Source organism: Mauremys reevesii, linkage group 22, assembly GCF_016161935.1.
Source record: "Mauremys reevesii isolate NIE-2019 linkage group 22, ASM1616193v1, whole genome shotgun sequence".
Classification (NCBI taxonomy): Eukaryota; Metazoa; Chordata; order Testudines; family Geoemydidae; genus Mauremys; species Mauremys reevesii.
In genome coordinates, this window is record NC_052644.1 from 24,552,386 (window position 1) to 24,565,893 (window position 13,508).

The window sequence follows — 13,508 nt, forward strand, 5'->3', positions numbered from 1 at the left end:
GCGTCACTCACGCCAACGGGAGCCATCATGGCTGTCAGTCAGTGCCCCTCCCATGAGCCCCTGGGGCAGGCCTGTCTGTTAGCGTCACTCACGCCAACGGGAGCCATCATGGCTGTCAGTCAGTGCCCCTCCCATGAGCCCCTGGGGCAGGCCTGTCTGTTAGCGTCACTCACGCCAATGGGAGCCATCACGGGTCGGGGGGGTTCTCTGGGGGGCTATTATAGGTGGCACTTCCCCTGCCCCTCACCTCAGAGAGGCGGGACGGAAGGGCAGGCCCCTCTGGTTGGCGATAAACCAATGGGAGAGAGGGCCAGCCCCCAAAGAGGCTTGGTCCCAGCGGCTTTGGCCCTGTCAATCAATGGCTTCCCGCCCTCCACCGACCGTTAGGCGGGTCTCGAGGGGCGGAGGGAAGCGCCAGCCAATCAGGAGACGAAGCCTTGGGGAAGCCTCGTGCTTAGGCGGGAAGGCTGGGAGACAGCGAACAATCAGGGGAGAAGCAGGGCGTGGCTAGAGCTCGTCCAATCAGGTGAGAAGGCGTTGCAAGGCGGGGACGTAGCGTGGCTGGCTAACAGCCCGGCCTATCGGCGGAGAGAAAAAAGGCAGCGACCAATCAGAAGAAGGGAAGGGGGCGGGATGAGGTGCCGCCCGGCCAATCAGAACGGGGGACGGGGCGTGCCCTCCGTGAGGCGCGCGAGGAATTTCAAACGGGGAGGGGCGGTGGGCGTATATAGAAGGGCGGGCGGGGCCGTGACAGGGGTGGTGGCGGCGGCGACAGCAGCAGCGACGCCCGCGGAGTGGCGGCCGGGTGAGCGCCGCGGGGCGGCCGGGAGCCGCCCGGCCGCGCCGCGCTGGGGAGCCGGGGCCGGAGGAGCCGCCGTGACGGGAGCGCGCGCCCCGGCCGCGCGCGGCCCACAACGAGGCTGGGCGCTGAGGAGGCCCCGCCCCCTCGGCCCAGAACGAGGCAGGCCTGGCTGCCATTGGAGCAGGCTGGCCCCGCCCCCGGCTCGGTAGGAGACGCTCCCGGGGGAGGAGCTACCTGGTCCCGCCCCCTGAGGGAGCATCCTCTGCCCCGCCCCCTCCCCTGCCCCTCCCCCCGGGGGGCCTCTGCGCCCCCTCCACTTCTGCCCCCCCCCGCTCCTGGGGCCTCTGCGCCCCTCCCGGGAGACTCTGTGGCCCCCACTTCTGCCCCCTTCCCCTGCTCCTGGGGCCTCTGCGCCCACACTTCTGCCCCTCCTCCCCGGGCCTCTGCAGCCCCCTCCTGCCCCCTCCCCGCTCCCGGGAGCCTCTGTGCCCCTCCCTTCTGCCCCCTCCCCGCTCCCGGGGGCCTCTGCGGCCCCCTTCTGCCCCCTCCCCCGCTCCCGGGGGCCTCTGCAGCCCCCTTCTGCCCCTCCCCCGCTCCCGGGGCCTCTGCAGCCCCTTCTGCCCCTCCCCCGCTCCCGGGGCCTCTGCAACCCCCTTCTGCCCCTCCCCGCTCCCGGGGCCTCTGCAGTCCCCACACTTCTGCCCCTCCTCCTTCCGGGGCCTCTGCAGCCCCTATTTCTGCCCCTCCCCGCTCCCAGCGGCCTCTGCCCCTCCCTATGGGGATCCTCTGCGCCCCACTTCTCCCCTCCCCTGCTCCTGGGGCCTCTGCAGTCCCCACTTCTGCCCTTCCCCCCACCCCCTGAGGGAGGTCTCTGGGCCCCTCCCACTTGCCCCACTCCTGCTCATTCCCCCCACTCTTTGGGGGCCTCTTACTCCCCCTGCATCTTCCCCCATCCTTTCCCTCCCCCACTTCAGGTGCACATCTGGGGGGAGGGTACAGGTGCGTAGGGCTGCAGGAGGTTATAGCTTTTACACCTTCTCCCTGCCCGCAGGCATCCCCGCTGCCCCCCCGGTGCCCACCATGGAGCTGGCCCAGCTGCAGGCGGAGGTGGGGCGCCTGGCGGCCGAGCTGCAGGAGGCGACGCAGGAGAAGGTCCAGGCCGCCCAGTATGGACTGGTGGTGCTGGAGGAGAACGGGGAGCTCAAGCAGCGCTGCGGGGAGCTGGAGGGGCAGCTAGTCCGGCTGAGCTCGGAGCTGACCCAAATGAAGGAGGTAAGGGGGGCAGGCACAGAACAGGATCAGCCCAGTTACCGCTAGGGAGAGCCCCCCACATCCCCTGCCCCAGCGCCCTGTGTGTGTGCCCAGATGGGGGTCAGCCGGGCACTGCCATGGGGAGCTCCCCACATCCCCTTCCCCAGCGCCCTGTGTGTGTGCCCAGATCGGGGTCAGCCGGGCACTGCCGGGGGAGCCCCCCACATCCCCTGCCCCAGCGCCCTGTGTGTGTGCCCAGATCGGGGTCAGCCGGGCACTGCCGGGGGAGCCCCCCACATCCCCTGCCCCAGCGCCCTGTGTGTGTGCCCAGATCGGGGTCAGCCGGGCACTGCCGGGGGAGCCCCCCATATCCCCTGCCCCAGCGCCCTGTGTGTGTGCCCAGATCGGGGTCAGCCGGGCACTGCCATGGGGAGCCCCCCACATCCCCTGCCCCAGCGCCCTGTGTGTGTGCCCAGATCGGGGTCAGCCTGGCACTGCTGGGGGAGCCCCCCACATCCTCTGCCCCAGCGCCCTGTGTGTGTGCTCAGATCGGGGTCAGCCGGGCACTGCCGGGGGATCCCCCACATCCCCTGCCCCAGCGCCCTGTGTGTGTGCCCAGATCGGGGTCAGCCTGGCACTGCCGGGGGAGCCCCCCACATCCCCTGCCCCAGCGCCCTGTGTGTGTGCCCAGATGGGGGGTCAGCCGGGCACTGCCGGGGGATCCCCCACATCCCCTGCCCCAGCGCCCTGTGTGTGTGCCCAGATGGGGGTCAGCCTGGCACTGCCGGGGGATCCCCCACATCCCCTGCCCCAGCGCCCTGTGTGTGTGCCCAGATGGGGGTCAGCCTGGCACTGCCATGGGGAGCCCCCCACATCCCCTGCCCCAGCGCCCTGTGTGTGTGCCCAGATGGGGGTCAGCCTGGCACTGCCGGGGGATCCCCCACATCCCCTGCCCCAGCGCCCTGTGTGTGTGCCCAGATGGGGGTCAGCCTGGCACTGCCGGGGGATCCCCCACATCCCCTGCCCCAGCGCCCTGTGTGTGTGCCCAGATCGGGGTCAGCCTGGCACTGCCGGGGGATCCCCCACATCCCCTGCCCCAGCGCCCTGTGTGTGTGCGCCCAGATCGGGGTCAGCCTGGCACTGCCGGGGGAGCCCTCCACATCCCCTGCCCCAGCGCCCTGTGTGTGTGCCCAGATCGGGGTCAGCCGGGCACTGCCGGGGGAGCCCCCCACATCCCCTGCCCCAGCGCCCTGTGTGTGTGCCCTTTGCACCAGGCATTCTGCCGAACACGTAGCCTGGCTGACCCCTGCTCACCAATTCTCTTTCTCTGCCCTCTGGCTGGCAGGCCCTGGCTGACTGTCACAGCAGCCACAAGCGGGCAGCGGTGGCCGGGGAGAACCGGGAGGAGAGCCTGGTGCGCGAGGCTGCGGCCAAGGAGGCCCAGCTGGCAGCCCGCCTTGAGGAGCAGCAGGGAGACCTGAGGCAGCTGCGATGCCAGCTGAGCAACGCGGGTGCCGAGAGCGAGCGGCTGAGCGCTGCCCTGCAGGACCTGCGCCAGGTGAGTGCCCTGCGGTCCCCTCCTCCTGGCATCCCCCCCAGGCCGGGTCCAAGCACTCCCCTCCCCACGCAGCCTGGCTCAGAGCAAGGAGCCACAGGTCCCGTGCTCCGCGGTACTCCTGGGAGGACCCCTTCAGTGGGCTGGACCCCTAGGGTCTCCCTCTTTCCCCGACCTCCTGGGCCTGCAGCCCCCCTGCGTCATGCCGGACGTTCCCTGCCGCGAGCCCACCTGACTGGGACACCTGCGGGAGGGAGAGAGAGACCTGCCCCCGGGTGTCTGGTTAGCGCCGAGAACAGGAAGTTACAGCCTGGCCCAGCCAAAGGATGTCCCCTGGGCTCCCACTCTCCTGTCCCGTTCCCCCTGCCCCCCCAGCTCTTGGTTCCCAGCTGCTGGCGGTGGCTGGGTGTGTGTGGTCCCTGGTGATTGGCTTTGCCATTGTCTGCACATTGACCTGGGCCAGCCAGGCGCCATTCGCCTCCCCTAGAGTGAGCAGCCTCCTCCCACCGCCTGGTTAGCGTCAGGGGAGCCGTGTGAGTCCGGATCTGTAAGAGCGGCAGAGCCCTGCGGCACCGGACGGACCAACAGCCGGACTGGAGCAGGAGCTTTCGCGTCCGACCAGGTGGCTGTTCACCCACGAAAGCTCACGCGCCAACACGTCTGTTAGTCTATCCGGTGCCACAGGACTCTACTGCACATGGGGAAAGGGAGGCTCACGCACCAAGTATTACAGCAGGTTCCTACTCAGTCCTACCCTGACACGGACTCACAGATCGTGCCCACTCTTGGCCCCGTGCGGTCCGTGGGGAGAACTCCCTTCAGGGCAACAGCCCTTCTTGGGGTCCGCTGCACCTCCTGGCGCTGCACCTCTCTGAGCCTTAGCACGTCTGGCTCTGCTGTGGGGCCCTGTGGCGAAGTGGCGGCTTTTCTTGGGTTTCTGTGTTTCCCAGTGGGTTGCAGGCCTAGGGGGTGTTACTGGTTTAACGAGGGGAGGGGACAGGGAGTTTGTTGGGACACAGGACTGGAGAGGGAACTCGGGACCCCGGCCGATGGCCTGGAGGACGGAGACCCCAGCGACTGGGGACCCGGAGGCCCAGCTCAGGAGCCGCAGCCGGTTCTGGCCAGTGGGGGACAATGGGCTGTGGGCAGAGGACCCCGGTGACCTGCCCAGCCGGTTCCAGCCAGAGGGGGGCTGAGAGGAGAGGGGGCCCAGGCCTTCTGGTTTTACGAGCTTGTTTACCTGAAGAGAAGCCAATGGACAGAGGGGGCCTGGGGCCGGGGATATCAGATGCCCAGCTGGGAAGCAGAGGGCTCGGGGCTGGAGAGGGAGCAGGGGGCTGGGATGTGCTGGGCTGAGGGAGGCCAGGCCTGAGGCCCTGAGAGTTTCCTGTGCTGGGGTCAGACACTCAATAAACCTTCTTGTTTTATGCTGGCTGAGAGTCGCTCCGGGCTAGTGAAGGGGGAGGGGGGCCCAGAGCGAGGGGACTCCCTGGGGGGCCCACGGCAGAGCCAGACGTGCTGAGGCTCAGAGAGGTGCAGCTGCAGGAGGTGGAGGCCCTGACCCCGAAGGAGAGTGGCCCCCCGAGAAGGGCTGTCGCACTGAAAGGGGCACCCCCCACGGACCGCACGGGGCCACGAGTGGGCACCATCTGTGAGTCCATCCCCTTGCACTGGGCCCCTGGGGCCTCCACCCCCTGAAGGGGATAATCTCCCCCCCCCACATTCCCTAGCCCGGAGCGACTCTCCGCCAGCGTCACACAGGAGGTTTAGCCAGTGTCTGACCCCGGCACAGGAAACCCCCCGGCCTGGCCTCCCTCAGCCCAGCACATCCCAGTCCCCCTGCAGCCAGGGGGGCTCTGCCTGCTCCCCCTCTCCAGCCCCGAGCCCCCTGCTCCCAGCTGGGCATCTGCTACCCCCGGCCCCAACCCGCCTCTGTCCATTGGCTTCTCTCCGGGCCCCTCTCCCCTCCTCTGTCCTCTGGCCCCTCGGGCTGGAGCCGGCGGGGCAGGTCCCCGGGCCCCTCTCCCCGCAGCCCATTGTCCCCCACTGGCCAGAACCGGCTGCGACTCCTGAGCTGGGCCTCTGGGTCACCAGGTCACCAGTGACTGGGGTCTCCATCCTCCAGGCCCTCAGCCGGGATCCCAACTTCCCTCTTCTCCCCCCACCTCGTTAAACCAGCAACTCCCAGGGACACTGAGTCCCACCCCCCCGCCTGCAACCCAGTGGAAAAACAAGGGGAAAACCAGACAATCCCCCACGTTGTCACATACCCCCAAACTCACCCCTTGTGCTAGTGAGCAGCCGGAAAGCCAGGAGCGGTCGGCGCCTGGTAGAGCGCCCAGAGTCCACGATTCCCCTGTGGTGGGCTGTGCCATAGCTTGGGTCCCCAGGCTCTCTCCTTTCCCCCAAGGATCCTGGGTGGGCCCCCTCCTGCCCCACCGGGGCACTAATGGTGCCCCTTTGCCCCAGGAGTGCCAGGCCCTGGATGCAGAGAAGGCCCAGCTGCGGGAGGAGCTGAAGCAGCACAAGAGCCGGGAGCTGCGGCAGCTGCAGGACTGCGCCGAGCTGGAGGAGGAGAACATCTCCCTGCAGAAGCAGGTGTCGGTGCTCAAGGGCAACCAGGTACCTCGCCCCCAGCCCCTCATGCTGCGGGGACGCTGTGAGCCGCCTCTCGGGATGGCGGGAAGATCTCCTGGGGTCCATGTGCTGGAGGGGCTGATTGTGCCTCACTTGGGACAAGGAGTGGCCCATGGGACAAGAGAGGGCAAGGAAACCGCTTGTGTGGCCAGTGCCGACTCTGGCTCCCCCTCCTCAACCCTCTGAGGGTGTCTGGGGAGAGAACCCAGGAGTCCTGGCTCCCAGCCCCCCTGCTCTAACCACCAGCCCCCACTCCCCTCCCAGAGCTGGGGAGAGAACCCAGGAGTCCTGGCTCCCAGCTCCCGAGCTGGGAGAGAACTCAGGAGTCCTGGCTCCCAGCCCCCTGCTCTAACCACCAGCCCCCACTCCTCCCAGAGCTGGGAGAGAACCCAGGAGTCCTGGCTCCCAGCTCTCCCGAGCTGGGAGAGAACTCAGGAGTCCTGGCTCCCAGCCCCTGCTCTAACCACCAGCCCCACTCCTCCCAGAGCTGGGCGAGAACCCAGGAGTCCTGGCTCCCAGCTCCCCCCCCCCCCCCCCCGAGCTGGGGAGAGAACTCAGGAGTCCTGGCTCCCAGCCCCCCTGCTCTAACCACCAGCCCCCACTCCCCTCCCAGAGCTGGGGCGAGAACCCAGGAGTCCTGGCTCCCAGCTCCCCGCCCCAAGCTGGGGAGAGAACTCAGGAGTCCTGGCTCCCAGCCCCCCTGCTCTAACCACCAGCCCCCACTCCCCTCCCAGAGCTGGGGAGAGAACCCAGGAGTCCTGACAGCCCCCTCCCTCCCAGAGCTGGGGAGAGAACCCAGGAGTCCTGGCACCCAGACCCCCCTCTACCCCACTAGCTCCCACTCCCCTCCCAGAGCTGGGGAGAGAACCCAGGAGTCCTGGCTCCCAGCCCCCCCTGCTCTACCCCACTAGCTCCCACTCCCCTCCCAGAGCTGGGGCGAGAACCCAGGAGTCCTGACAGCCCCCTCCCTTCCTGGCAGGTGGAGTTTGAGGCCCTGAAGCATGAGCTGCGGCGCCGGGAGGAGGAGGCGGTGCTGGCCGGAGTCCAGCTGGAGGAGCTGGGGCGGCTGCGGGAGCTGGCGGAGCGGCAGCTGGAGGAGGCGCTGGAGACACTGGCAGTGGAGCGTGAGCAGCAGCGGGAGCTGCGGCGGGAGCTGGTGGCCTGCACCGGGGGCCGTCCTGGCTCGCTGGGCAGCCTGCAGGCCGGCCTGGAGGAGCTAAGCCAGGATGAGGAGCTGGACAGCGGCTTCGCCAATGGCAGCGCCAGCGTGGGGGACTTTGGGGAGCGGGTGTCCACCCCCTGCACCCGCCCTGCGCCTGGCCTCGTCGCCGACCTCTTCAGTGAGCTCAGCCTGGCAGAGGTGCACAAGCTGCAGCAGCAGCTGTTCCAGGTAGGGGCGGGGCCGGGGGATTCCAGCTGCTCCAGGGCAGGGGCGGGGCCTGGGGATTCCAGCTGCTCCGGGGCAGGGGCGGGGCCTGGGGACTCAGGGGCGGGGCCGGGGATTCCAGCTGCTCCGGGGCAGGGGCGGGGCCTGGGGACTCAGGGGCGGGGCCGGGATTCCAGCTGCTCCGGGGCAGGGGCGGGGCCTGGGGACTCAGGGGCGGGGCCGGGGGATTCCAGCTGCTCCGGGGCAGGGGCGGGGCCTGGGGACTCAGGGGCGGGGCCGGGGATTCCAGCTGCTCCGGGGCAGGGGCGGGGCCTGGGGACTCAGGGGCGGCCGGGGGATTCCAGCTGCTCCGGGGTGGGGCGGGGCCTGGGGACTCAGGGGCGGGGCCGGGGATTCCAGCTGCTCCAGGGCGGGGCCTGGGGACTCAGGGGCGGGGCCGGGGATTCCAGCTGCTCGGGGTGGGGCGGGTCCGGGGACTCAGGGGCGGGGCCGGGGATTCCAGCTGCTCTGTGGCAGGGGCGGGCTTGGGGACTCAGGGGTGGGGCTGGGGATTCCAGCTGCTCGGGGGCTGGCGGGGGGCCTGGGGACTCAGGGGCGGGGCCAGGGGATTCCAGCTGCTCTGGGGCAGGGGCGGCTTGGGGACTCAGGGGCGGGGCCGGGGATTCCAGCTGGGCAGGGGCGGGGCCTGGGGACTCGGGGCGGGGTTGGGGATTCCAGCTGGGCAGGGGCGGGGCCCGGGGACTCGGGGCGGGGCTGGGGATTCCAGCTGCTCTGGGGCGGGGCCTGGGGACTCGGGGCGGGGCTGGGGATTCCAGCTGCTCTGGGGCGGGGCCTGGGGACTCGGGGCGGGGCTGGGGATTCCAGCTGCTCTGGGCGGGGCCTGGGGCCTCGGGGCGGGGCTGGGATTCCAGCTGCTCCAGCGTGGGGCGGGGCCTCGGGGCGGGGCCGGGGATTCCAGCTGCTCCGGGGTGGGGTGGGTCCGGGGACTCAGGGGCGGGGCCGGGATTCCAGCTGCCGGGGTGGGGCGGGTCCGGGGACTCAGGGGCGGGGCTGGGGATTCCAGCTGCTCGGGGCGGGGCCGGGATTCCAGCTGCTCCAGCGTGGGCGGGGCCTGGGGCCTTGGGGCGGGGCCGGGGATTCCAGCTGCTCCGGGTGGGGCGGGTCCGGGGACTCAGGGGCGGGGCCGGGATTCCAGGTGCTCCGGGGTGGGGCGGGTCCGGGGACTCAGGGGCGGGGCGGGGATTCCAGCTGCTCCGGGGTGGGGCGGGGCCTGGGGATTCCAGCTGTTTTGGTGCGGGCCTGGGGACTCAGGGGCGGGGCCGGGGGATTCCAGCTGTTTTGGGCGGGGCCTGGGGCCTCAGGGGCGGGGCCGGGATTCCAGCTGCTCTGGGGCGGGGCCGGGGGCCTCAGGGGCGGGGCTGGGGGATTCCAGCTGCTCCAGGTCAGGGGGCGGGGCTGGGGATTCCAGCTGCTCCAGGTCAAGGGGCGGGGCCGGGGATTCCAGCTGCTCCAGGGCGGGGCCGGAGGCCTTGGGGGCGGGGCCGGGGATTCCAGCTGCTCCAGGGAGGGGCCGGAGGCCTTGGGGGCGGGGCCGGGGGATTCCAGCTGCTCCAGGGCGGGGCAGACCCCAGCGCATCTCACATTAGGGGTTGGGGCCTGGAGGCTTTGGGCAGGGTGTGGGGGGGCAGATTCCCTCGGGGTGGGGGTCTTGTGCCAGGGGCTCCCAGGGGCGGGAAGCCTGGGGAACTCCCAGCGCTGGGGGGCGGCCAGTGTCTGCCTTGGGGGCCTGCTGCCCTGCACCCAAGCCCACTTCACATCCAGGAGCGGATGGAGGGCTGAGCCCGTTAGGTGGGTAAAGAGGGGCCCGGCCATTATCAATGGGGAGCCTGATTGGCAGGAGCAGCTTGGGGGGGGGGTGTCATCAATTAACCCCTTCAGGGCCGACCCCCCTCCCCCCCCCCCCCTGCACATCAATGGGGCCCTTAACACTTCTGTGACCAGGAAGCAGCCTTCCCCGCCCCCACCCATTTTGCCCCTGGAGTGGCACAGGCAGGTCAGTGGGGCTGGCTTCCAGCTGGTATGGAGCGGGAGTCCCTCGTGCTGGCGCCGCGTCGCCCTCGCTGAGGGGGTGGAGCATGGCAGGAAGCCGCTGATGCACCCCACATCCTGCAGCAGCAGGCCCCCGCCGAGCGCCTCGTGTCTCGCTTGGCGGCTGCACCGGGGCCGTGCCAGCTCCGCGCCCAGCGAGCAGGTGCCCGGACCATCCAGCCTCCTGGGGCTTTCCGCAAAGCACTGGGAGCCATGGTGTGGGAGCCGTATGCCCCCTTCCCATCCCCATGGAGACCCCACAAGAGCAGGTCCCTGAACCCAGGAGTCCTGGCTCCCAAGCCCCTCGTCCCCCGCCCAGGGCGCGGCTAGAACCCAGGCGTCCTGCCCCCATGCTCACAGGCTGCCGTCTCTGCCCCGCAGGCGGACCGGGAGAAAGCCTCCCTGGCGGCCAATGTGCAGGAGGCCCAGCAGCAGCGGGACAGCGCCAGGGAGGCCTTGACGGAGCAGCAGCAGCGCAATGGCCTCCTCCTGGAGCAGCTCAAGGCCAGGCCGGCGTCCCCGGAGCCCCAGCCCTGGCAGGACCTGGTGGCGCAGCTGGAGGGGCAGCGGCGGGCCGCCCGGAAGCTGGCAGGGGAGCTGCAGGCCCGGCTGGCCCAGGCCCAGGAGGAGCTGCTGGGGCTGACGGAGGAACTGGCCACCCTCTACCACCAGGTCTGCGCCTGGCGCGGCCTGATGCCGCAGCGCGTGGTGCTGGACTATTACCGGGACGGGCGCGGCGCCAGGAGGCTGCCGGCGGGCAGGCCCCGGCTGCAGCTGGAGCCAGGGGCAGGGCCCCCCGGGGAGCCCCTCAATGTCTCCAGCCTGGTGGCGGTGCTGCGGGAGCAGCTGGGGCACCTGCAGGGGGCGCTAGTCCTGTGGCGGCAGCAGCCCCCCAGGCAGGGCCCGCCAGCCGCCGAGCTCGAGCGGGACAGGGAGGCGCTGGCCGAGGAGGGGGTGAAGCTCCGCTCCCTGCTCAGCACCAAGCGGGAGCAGATCGCCACGCTGCGCACCGTGCTCAAGGCCAACAAGCAGGTGGGCTCGCCGGAACCCCCTCCTGTCGCGGGGGAGGCGCGGGGTCGGGGGCTCGCGGAACCCCTCCTGTCGGGAGGGGGCGCGGGGCTCGCGGAACCCCTCCTGTCGCGGGGGAGGCGCGGGGTCGGGGCTCGCGGAACCCCCTCCTGTCGGGAGGCGCGAGTCGGGGGCTCGCCGGAAACCCCTCCTGTCGGGAGGCGCGGGGTTGGGGGCTCGCGGAACCCCTCCTGTCGCGGGAGGAGGCGCGGGTCGGGGGCTGCCGGGGAACCCCCTCCTGTCGGGGAGGCGGCGGCTCGCGGAACCCCTCCTGTCGGGGAGGGGCGCGGGTCGGGGCAGGCCGGGGAACCCCTCCTGTCGGGGAGGCGCGGGTCGGAGGAGGCGCCGAACCCCCTCCTGTCGGGGAGGCGCGGCTGCAGGTGGGCGTGGGGTCGGGGCTTGCCAGGCCCGGAACCCCCTCCTGTCGCGGGGAGGAGGGTCACGGCTGCAGGTGGGCGTGGGGTCGGGGGGTCCCCCCGCTGCGCAGGCCGGGGGGGGCCGTGGGCTCACCCCCTCTCCCCGCAGGCGGCGGAGGCGGCGCTCTCCAGCCTGAAGGCGCAGTACGAGGGGGAGGAGGGGGGGCGGCTGCAGGTGGGCGTGGGGGGGTCCCCCCGCTGCGCAGGCCGGGGTCGCGGGGCCGTGGCCCCCGGCTCACCCCTCTCCCGCAGGCGGCGGAGGCGGCTCTCCAGCCTGAAGGCGCAGTACGAGGGGGAGGAGGGGGGGCGGCTGCAGGTGGGCGTGGGGGGGTCCCCCCGCGGCGCAGGCCGGGGGGGGCCGGGGGCTCACCCCCTCTCCCCGCAGGCGGCGGAGGCGGCACTCTCCAGCCTGAAGGCGCAGTACGAGGAGGAGGCGCGGCTGCAGGTGGGCGTGGTCGGGGCCCTCGCTGCGCAGGCCGGGGGCCGTGGGCTCACCTCTCCCGCAGGCGGCGGAGGCGGCGCTCCAGCCTGAAGGCGCAGTACGAGGGGAGGAGGCGCGGCTGCAGGTGGGCGTGGTCGGGGCCCCGCTGCGCAGGCCGGGGGCTGGGGCTCACCCCCTCTCCCCGCAGGCGGCGGAGGCGGCGCTCTCCAGCCTGAAGGCGCAGTACGAGGGGGAGGAGGGGGCGCGGGGGGGTCCCCCCGCTGCGCAGGCCGTGGGGGGGGGCCGTGGGCTCACCCCCTCTCCCCGCAGGCGGCGGAGGCGGCGCTCTCCAGCCTGAAGGCGCAGTACGAGGGGGAGGAGGGGGCGCGGCTGCAGGTGGGCGTGGGGTCGGGGGGCCCCCCCGCTGCGCAGGCCGGGGGCTCACCCCCTCTCCCCGCAGGCGGCGGAGGCGGCGCTCTCCAGCCTGAAGGCGCAGTACGAGGGGGAGAAGGCCCTGCTGTCGCACACGATGCTCACGCTGCGCCGCGAGCTGAAGGCCCTGACGGAGGACGCCAGCACCTTCTCCTCCCTGCGCGCCATGTTTGCCAGCAGGTGAGGGGAGCTGCGGGGCGGGGGCGGGGCGTCGCACTGGCGTGGGCCTGACCCCCTGCGTCCCCCCAGGTGTGACCAGTACGTGTCCCAGCTGGACGAGCTGCAGCGGGCGCTGGCGGTGGCGGAGGACGAGAAGAAGACGCTGAGCTCCCTGCTGCGCATGGCCATTCAGCAGAAGCTGGCGCTCAGCCAGCGCCTGGAGCGCACCGCGGTACGGCAGCCAGGGGCACCCCCGGGTGACACACAACCAGGCCCCTTGGGGCCAGAGGGGTCCCTCATCTCCTGCCCCCAGCAGTTGGGGGGCCACGGGGACCCCCCCCAATGCCCTCTGCTGGGCTCTCGGAGTGAAGGGTTCAGGCTCTTTGCAGACTCAGGCACGTCTCCCTGGCTGCTTGTTGTCCAGCCATGGGGCCTGCGCCCTGGCTGGTCTCTGCCCCCCAGGCAGGGAGAGGGCAGTGGGGCGGAGCTGTGAGGCAGCCAGGCCGGCTCCCCTTGATGTCAGTCCCAGCCTGGGGGCGGGGAGCGGTGCCATGGGGGTGGCGATGTCCCCTTCCCTGTGCTCCGAGGGTAACTGGGCTCTTCCCACACAGCACTGACGCCGTGGGGCAGCCTTACAGAGAAAGCCGTGGGAGCGGTGCCAGCAGAGCCAGCGCCGGGACCAGCACCGCCCGTGCCTTCAGTGCTGCGACCAGCCGCCAGCCCCCCCGCCCTGCCAGCGGGCAGCCGCTGTGCCCTAACCGCTGCGGGCTCGGTAGGGTGGAGTCTGCCTGCCTGAGTGAACCCTCCTCCTGCCTTCATCCCCGCACGTATGGGGCAGGGGCCTGGCCTCGTGCTCAGGGGAGCCTCCCCCCCTCACACACACACAGGGCCAGGGGCGTCTCGGTGTGGGGCCAGGCCTGGCACTCAGAGGAGCCCGCCCTCCCCCTCCCCCCCCACCGGGCAGGGGCGTCTCGGTGCGGGGCCAGGCCTGCTGCTCAGAGGAGCCAGCCCTTCCCCCGGCATGGGCGTGGCGGTGGGGGGCCAGGCCTGGCACTCAGAGGAGCCCGCCCTCCCCCTCCCCCCCCACCGGGCAGGGGCGTCTCGGTGAGGGGCCAGGCCTGCGGCTCAGAGGAGCCCGCCCTCCCCGGCAGGGGCGTCTCGGTGTGGGGCCAGGCCTGGCACTCAGAGGAGCCCACCCTTCCCCCCCACCACCGGGCAGGGGCGTCTCGGTGCGGGGCCAGGCCTGGCACTCAGAGGAGCCCCCCCCCCGCCCCCGGCAGGGGCGGCTCGGG

At 71.8% G+C, this 13,508-nt stretch overlaps 1 protein-coding gene across 2 annotated transcripts; it reads left to right on the top strand.

The window, feature by feature from the left end:
- Positions 1-744: 744 nt before the first annotated feature.
- Positions 745-13,228, top strand: LOC120388645 (protein bicaudal D homolog 1-like). 2 transcript variants are annotated; one of them, XM_039510607.1, is made up of 9 exons: positions 745-805; positions 1,854-2,074; positions 3,399-3,611; positions 6,078-6,230; positions 7,225-7,635; positions 10,102-10,752; positions 12,086-12,237; positions 12,307-12,448; positions 12,828-13,228. In XM_039510607.1, exons 2-9 carry the CDS (start codon positions 1,883-1,885, stop codon positions 12,831-12,833), a joined length of 1,920 nt encoding a protein of 639 aa, XP_039366541.1. In that variant the 5' UTR covers positions 745-805; positions 1,854-1,882; the 3' UTR covers positions 12,834-13,228. The 2 variants fall into 2 exon arrangements, with proteins under 2 accessions (XP_039366541.1, XP_039366542.1); XM_039510608.1 differs by lacking the exon at positions 745-805 and adding an exon at positions 871-1,007.
- Positions 13,229-13,508: the final 280 nt, after the last annotated feature.